Source organism: Antrostomus carolinensis, unplaced genomic scaffold (assembly GCF_000700745.2).
Source record: "Antrostomus carolinensis isolate BGI_N321 unplaced genomic scaffold, ASM70074v2 scaffold16407, whole genome shotgun sequence".
Taxonomy (NCBI): domain Eukaryota; kingdom Metazoa; phylum Chordata; class Aves; order Caprimulgiformes; family Caprimulgidae; genus Antrostomus; species Antrostomus carolinensis.
The window spans coordinates 15,649-23,621 of NW_010326833.1; the positions used below are offsets into that span (position 1 = coordinate 15,649).

Consider the following 7,973-nt stretch of genomic DNA (forward strand, 5'->3'; position numbering starts at 1 on the left):
TTTCTTCCAAAACACAGGTTTGTGTTGTTTTGTGGGTGAGAGCTGTAAACCATTTTATTTTGACAACATAGGAAAGGTTTTACTCTTTTGCTGGGTAGGGCTGACTGTAGCTGCTGATACTATACCAAATGACAAATAAAAATGAGTAAGGAAATTTTAGGGAATACTTTTTTTCCTCCCCTCAATTCCACCTGTGGTTTACGGCAGCAGCTTTTAGCTGACTTGTCTCAGTTTTCACTTCGGCTACAAGGAGGGCTCAGTTTTGTCTTAGCAGTTCAGGGAGATGGTACAAGCTGACTGTCCTGAATTAGCCCTGGAAAATCTTGTTTATGTGTTTGGGATGAGTCAGGAAGGAAAGTGCCAGGTTGAAATAACTGTGCCAATTGTGAGTGAAATGGAACAAAGGCAGGAAGGTCCTGTTCTTCTGCACCTGCGTGCCTGGCCAGGCTGAGGGCTTCAGGCCCAGGGAGAGGAGGAAACGTGTTAGCTGAGTTCAGGTTACAGGACCTGATCTAATGCTATGAAGGTATTTGTTTTTCTGAAATGTTTTGACTGAATTCTCAGGGGAGGACCAGTGCTTTTTTTTTTTTTTTTTTTTTTTTTAAATCCTTTTAAATATCTGCAATTCCATGTGATAATGACTCTGCCCTTCCATATGACATTACTGCTGTGTTAAATTAAAATAAATAAATTGGGAGCAAGCTTACTATAACATGGACAGGATTTATGACAGGTTATTGTTGCCATATAAAAATTACAAGTATTCTGAAGAACCTTGTGTATGAACTTTTGAAACTCATGTCAGCTCTGTATGGTGCTGCGCTGGTAGATCATGGGCTTTGTTTTCCATCCTAGATTGCTTCAAGTACAGAGCTGTAAACATTGCATCCTGTGCAGTTTGTGATTAAAAAAACAATTCTGTCTCAAAATTGGCAAACTTACTTCTGATATGTCTCACAAAGCTATGTTGAGCACTTAAAAAACAAACAAAAAACCCCACCAAAACTTCGAAGGGGCTTAGATATCCCAGCAGCAAGCATAGGGTGAGATTTACTCAATGCTCAGCATAAATTTACCTATCGCCAGCATATATGTTTGTTTTTAGAAAGGAATCTTTATCGTGCGTTGACTTTAAGGGATTGTATTTCACCTTACAATAGAAATGTTTTGCTATTAGCTTTGGAGCTGGGTTTTGTTGTTTGGGTTTTTTTAATACAGAATATTACAATTGGGAAGAAAAGGAAAGAGATATAAACAAAGAATAAGGAGAAGTTACTTTGGTTTGTATCTCAGGAAAGAGATACAAACCAAAGTAACTTCTCCTTATTCTTTGTTTATATCTCACTTGATACTATATATTGAATTCAGTATTTATAGTTTGTAGTTTTTAAAGTTTTACATAAAATGCTTTTCAGAATTACAGCATCAGTTAATGAAATGTTTCCATATGCTTGACTGAGGCCAGATTTATTCAAAATTATTGTTTCTTATTGCTGATAGCTTCAAGCTCATTCAAAAGTTTCATTCCTGGGATTCCTATATGTGATGCAAATCTGATATAAACAGAAAGATGCACATGCATGTGTCTACTTTTTCCTTCACTGGGTGTATTTGTTTGTTTCTTGAATTTTTTTGAGCTGAGTCCTGCAAATTATCCTGTTTCAGTAGAGTGGTTGCTTTGGGTATTGGATGTTTTTAATAACAAAGTTTCTATCATGCATTTCCAATCTAATATTTATTTAATTGCTGATACGAAATTATGAAAAGAATCATGTGTGCATACATTCAGTCTTTTAAATTGCTCCCTCCAAAGCTCTTTTTCATGCATCTGAGAAGTATGAAAAATTAGAGTAGCTAGTGCTCTATTAATGTTCTGATTGAGATCAGAGGTGCTTATAGTTATGATGTGATGGGTACATGTGGCAAGAGTGAGCTGTGGTTTTGTGCAGGTGTGAGGCTTACCTGGAAGAGGAATGAATCCCCTTCTTCTGGCACTAGCTGATGGATCAGGTACTCTCATCTTGTGCAGTTCAGAGTTGCACCGTGCTTCATACCTGTAAACCTGATCTGTGCTGCAGAACAAGCTGATCTGAATGTTTCTGTTGCTTTCTACATTGAGATTTACCACGATCTTTCAAAAAATTGGACTCTTCTAATTTAGTTTGATTGTTACTTCAGCAAAAGAAAAAGACTTGCTTGAGGTGGTTTGCTAGAAGCTCCTAGGTCCTAAAGGAATAGTTACACACAGCAAGCAGTTAAAACACAAAACCAGGACGTCCAGGACATGACTTCTCATCTTTCTCCTCTTTCCTTCCCCTGTATTGTGAATCAAAGCTGTTGTAGATCAGAGCTGTTTAGAAGATGATCTTCTAAACCCTTCAGACTCCCTCTGTCTGGACTAGCTATTTTGATTACCTTGCAGAATGTGACAGCTGTTACAAATGCTCATGTTTGAAAATGTTTGGAATTATGAATATAAAAATTATCTGCAAGAAACTTAAGTTCAGAACAGGAGATGATATTGAGAGAGGGAGTGTGATGATTTGCCTTTTCTATCACCAAATGTGTGTACTTTGCTTGCATGGGCTGACTGTACCAAGGAACTTCTCTTGCAGTAATTCAAGAAGGGGAAAATTCAGCACTAAGACATTTGTTTAATTCAGTGAGGTGTATTTGTAGGCAGATCGATGTGTGGAAGTTACCCCGTTACTCAGGGACATTCAGTGTTGTTTGACTGAGAAAGACTCTGTGGTTTGGTGGCCAGATGATTTTGGGGACTTTTTAAGACTAAGCCGTAGGAGCAGTTAATATATGTGATGATGTAAGTTTAATTACAGTGTCTAATCTGTGAGAATGCTACTCCAGTGGCTAGCTAAGTGGCTAAAGGATGCTGAGTAAGTAAAGTAGTGGAGCACGTGCTTTGCCTCTTCTTGGTGGGGTTAGTTCTTGTGCACTTTCTCAAAGATAATGTGTCTGGGCATCAGGTCATCTTGCTTTTGCAAAGCTGCCTTGGGTGAACAAGGAAAACTATAACTAACTGTAAAACTATAGTTAGGCTAACTCTCTTGTGATTTTAGTGCCGTTGACTTTCTGTGATAGCTCTAATGGACTGTGTCAGAAACAAACCTAGTTAGGAGTAATAAGTACTAATTGAGCTCTCTTCAGTCGTGATCTAAAATTGAATGCTCAAATTACTTTTTTGAGATTACTGAGAAGGTGATGGATTTTGTTTTGTACAGGTTTGGGGCTTTGTTTTGCTTTGTTTTTTTTTTTAAATACTTGACTAATGTGCAAAATACCTAAATAGCTGCTCTGATATACTGTTTCAGCTCTAAACTTCCGTTACTGCTGCACCTTTTTTGTTTAAAATTGCATTTGATTTTAAGAAGCATCTAATTGTATGTGTTGATTTCTAGACATTTTATTTAACACTGTCATAAACTGAACATACAGGGAGTCATGTTTGTGGTGTGCTAATAAGGTAGTATTTCCCATTACGTTTTATATATTATTATATATATTATATATATAATAAGATGTATTATCAAGGTATCTAGAGAAATACCAGAATCCCTAATTAAAACCCTGTGTAGGAAATGTAGGTTGTTAGCTGGAATTGTTTTTAGATGGCAGTGAACTTCAAGGAGAGTGTTGAGGTTTTTTTACAGCCCACTTGTTTCCAGCACCCTGAAAAATTTCTCATAATTTAGAGGTAGTTCTTCTGAAATGGCATTTTTAAATAGCCACATAGTAGCTGATGCATAATGAATGAACGTATTGTAATGGACCAGAAAGATTTCAAAACTACGTAGCCTGCCTTTCTAAACAGTGAGGTTATTTGCAAGCATCTGTGGAATTCAGCTTCAGCGTACTGTTATTTGACCTAATGTGATTTTTAATTTTTTCCCCAGCATCTTAACCTTGTTATGTTTCAATTTCATTGAATGCTGATTTCTAGAAGTTGATGAATTTCTAGTTTAAATTCCTCTGTACTTTCCAACAGTAGTAAGCTGGTTATGTGCAAAGGAGTCGCCCATTGCAAGACTTAACATGAATTTGAGTTTCATTCAGTGCTGTTCAAATTCAGGAATTATATATGTGTGTGTTTGTATATATATGTGGCTCACAAACTAAGAAACTTGACCTTCTTTATGCATTTTTTCTGCCATCCTTGGGCATAGTTGGGGAGAGTGGTTGACTCCAAAGATAATCTGTCTAAGAGGGAATAATTAAGAAACTATCCAGAGGGGCTTGGTTTTTCTGTCACAAAAAGAAGAAAATTCAGAATCATCATGACCATGAACCTTGTTACTTTCTTTTTTTTTTCCCCCCCTCTCTTCAGATTTGTTTCTGTGTTGTATTGTCATTATGATTAAATAACTGCTTTCCCTGTTAAATATGCATTAAAATTATCTATCCTGTGCAACCATCTTTCACTTTGCCTATGGCATTGGTTTTGCTTGCCTATCCAACTGTTTATCTGAAAGATCCCTTCAAGTATCCCCTGGAAGTCAGCTAATCCCATGAAGTGTTTGAAATTCACAATTGATATTCAGGTTGCTAATGCTGCTGGTAGGCATTGTATTTCAAGTAGTGAAGATCTAATTGTGTGCATAGATAGGGCTCAAAGCCTTTTAAAGCGTGCTCGTACAGCGTAGTGCTGTAGCCCTGAACAGGGCTCTGGGTACTGCTGTAATACTCATTATTAGCATGGCACAAATACTGATCTTGTGGGATGTTTTCTTAGGCCAGACTTTTATTTGGGCTCTGGTTTATCGTATGTAGGGCTAGTGTCTGACGTTGAAGGAATGTTTCAAAGCCTCTTTGCCTGGAGCTGTCTTTCTGATCCTCTCTTTCCAAGTTCACAGAAAGTATTTTAATTACGTGCTTCTAAAGGATAAATACTAATGCTAGTGTGTTATTTCATGGTTGAATACATTTGTCTGAGATACTGAATCTAAACATACTTGGCTTGCTTGGTTCTGCAGTAATTTGGGCAATGGTTTAGCAGTGAGGGTAAAGTAGTATTTTGCAGAGAGACTCAGGTAATAGAGAGACAAACAGAATATTATATTTAGGATTGTTCTCCTGGCCATAGTGAATAATTAATAATGCTGGAGGTGATGTAAGCAGAGTTGTGCTACATTTGGGAAGAACATTCTGGTTGTGGTATACTCCTTGTTTTTTCCGGTTGTGTTGCAGCTGTTTGTTAGTTTTCCCAATTCTACTAGTGCTTATGACCTGAAATAACTCTGCTTGGCTCAGTGGGACTGTCTGTAAGCCTTGGTGTTTACAGGAGGGGCTTGACTTCAGTTTGTAGTAAATGCACACTGAAGTTGGAAGCACTGCTTTGAATTCTGTTTTGTATTAGAAAATAATTACTTGCATAAGGAATGATGGATGAGATCAGCGTAGACCAGCGTTAGGTTGGGTACTGGGAGAAACAGTCAAACCTCCCACCGCCTTCTGACTCTGCTTTCAGCTTGAGGTCAAAGACCTACAAACCTTTGGTCTGTAAAGAAACAGGCTCAGTTAGTGCTCTGTACAAAGCTATCGAAATACCCACTTTTTGATTGAATTAAATAGCGAGAAAATATTAAGGTGGTGTTTGAGTTGTGTTGGTGCTTTGTGCCCAGCAGGGACTGAGTGAGCTGGCAGTAAGCGTACCTTTCTGTTACAAAACCTAAAAACTGGTTTGAGAAGACACTGTTTCTGCATACAGTATGTGCCTGCCTTAAAGTCTGTAACTTAAAAGATTAGAGGCTAAATTTTACCTGTTAAACATTTGTACCCATCTACTGCTAGTATTAGGAAGCATTTGAAATACAGAAACACTTAACACCCCTTTGACATCTTCCGTTACTTTGGTTTCTCCTTGGAACATTTCCAAGCCCCATCTGTATCTTGCCCCTTATATACTTGGAAGTTAAAGAGTACAGAAGCACTGCAGATTTTGGTGACTAACATTTAATGTGGGATGATGTGTTGGCATGCATTAAAAATAACTTCCTTTTAGTTCTTCAGACTTTTTGAGATTTAGATTGTATTTATAAGATATCATGGATTTTTCTTTTTAAGAATAGATTTGTATTTTTAAATAAAGATGTAGATTGTTTGTTACTTGAACGAGAACTTCTGTGACTTAAAAAGATGCAACCAGGCTTGAGGAACAAAGCTTCCTTGAAAAAGTATTTTTCTCAAAATGTTATTTGAGTGAAGAAAGTTAAGAAAAAAATAATTGAGTGAAACTTTGTTTCCAAATATGCCAAAGTACAAATATTTCTTGTACTGTATATTTTTATGATTCAACAAGTTTATGTGCAACATAGAGGTGTAGTGTGTAGTTTGACATACTTTCATATTAAAAAAAAAAAAGTCTGTAATGGTTTGTTGATTACTGCCTAGGTGTCTCTAGTTTTACTTTTGGAGCTGGTAAAATCTTTTTTCTTGAGATATGCATCAAACTCTGCTCAAAGACAGCATATTCTGCTTAGGTTAACATCCAAACTTACCAGTTATGTTGTAAAAGTAAATAAATTACTCTCCTCTACACCTTTTTATGCTTTTAGTCTATTCTGCTGTAACTGTCTAAAATCCAAGTAGCTACATTTCCAACTATTTTATCTGCCTTCCAGCATACCTCTGTGGATGGATACACTGAACCACATGTCCAGCCTATCAAGTCAAGTAGCAGACAAAACATCCCCCGATGTAGAAACTCCATTACATCTACCAATGAAGAGCATCCTCACATTGGAAATTATCGCTTACTGAAAACAATAGGAAAAGGAAATTTTGCCAAAGTGAAACTGGCAAGGCATGTGCTTACTGGAAGAGAGGTAAGCCTTTCAAAAAAACAAACCCAAAAGAGGCTGACAGTGTGTTGCATATTCTCTTTGGCTATCTTTATAATAAGTACTTCTGCTATTTCTTTTTTTTTTTTTAACCTTTCTGTTCTGAATGGAAGAAAAAGCTTTTTTTTTTTGTCATCATAAAGGAGGATGCAAAGAGGCTGTTTCAGGATATAGGAAAAGTTACCTGAGGTGCTTGAGTTTTCTCCCTCCAACCACGCACCCCTTTTTAAAAAAAACTTCTTGGTGAAGAGATCAAAAAGTTCATTGCACATCAAGGGATAGTTTGTGTCTGGGAGGGGGTCTGTTCATCCCCAGGCATTTCCAAAACTGAAGAGAAATCTATTGACAGATAAATTTCATTGATATTGATAATCTGTTGGTAGATAGATCCGTGATATTAAAATGTATTCGTAGCTAGATCTTGTGTTTGGAGGGCTTGTTTTTGCAGTGGACATTGTTCTGTCCAAATACTGACAGAAATATAAAACTGATCCCTTGGTGGTACCATCTGGTGGCAAAGCTCTGAGCTGCTGGTAAATCCTAATATATGAGGCAATTTTGCTTGATGAAATGCTGAACAGCAGACACATACATGCATGCCTTATAGGCACTGCTATGCTTTTGCTTACAGAGGTGAGATATATTTTTGTTGAAACATTTTTCTGAGTTTAATAATCCATGCTTGTCTGTTTTGTTTGGTTTTTTTCCCCAAGGTTGCTGTGAAAATAATAGATAAAACCCAGCTAAATCCTACTAGTCTGCAAAAGGTAAGTATATAGCATAACATGTGAAATTCTATAAACAGTTGAACTGTGATCTTTTAGTTAAGTGGCAAAAGTATATAATAAACAAATATCTTTATGTATGACCTTAGGAGACAGTGGTATCCTTGCTATAATGTGCATGTGCAGTTTGTCTGAGGGCAGTTGTTCTGTGAGGGTCCTATCTGAGCATTACTACTTTGCTTTCCTTTCTCCTCCAGCTTTACTCTTTGCTAACAGTAAAAACTTTTATCTAATTAGGTACACAAGTACTTTGTCTACATAATCAAGACAAAATGCTGTAAGGGATAGTGTTTTTCTTGGCTTTTTCTTTAATGTAGTAATTGTTTTTTGTGGA

The 7,973-nt window shown here is 36.9% G+C and overlaps 1 protein-coding gene across 1 annotated transcript in view; it reads left to right on the forward strand.

Annotated features, from left to right (window-relative positions):
- The window catches only part of LOC104527890 (serine/threonine-protein kinase MARK1-like), a gene marked incomplete at its 3' end in the record, with an annotated part of 15,192 nt that extends 7,571 nt beyond the window's left edge, over positions 1 to 7,621 (forward strand). The window contains exons 3-4 of the mRNA XM_010171724.1: positions 6,636 to 6,839; positions 7,568 to 7,621. Coding sequence (XP_010170026.1) covers positions 6,636 to 6,839; positions 7,568 to 7,621 — 258 coding nt within the window. The remainder of the gene's footprint in view (positions 1 to 6,635; positions 6,840 to 7,567) is intronic.
- Between the last annotated feature and the right edge of the window lie 352 nt (positions 7,622 to 7,973).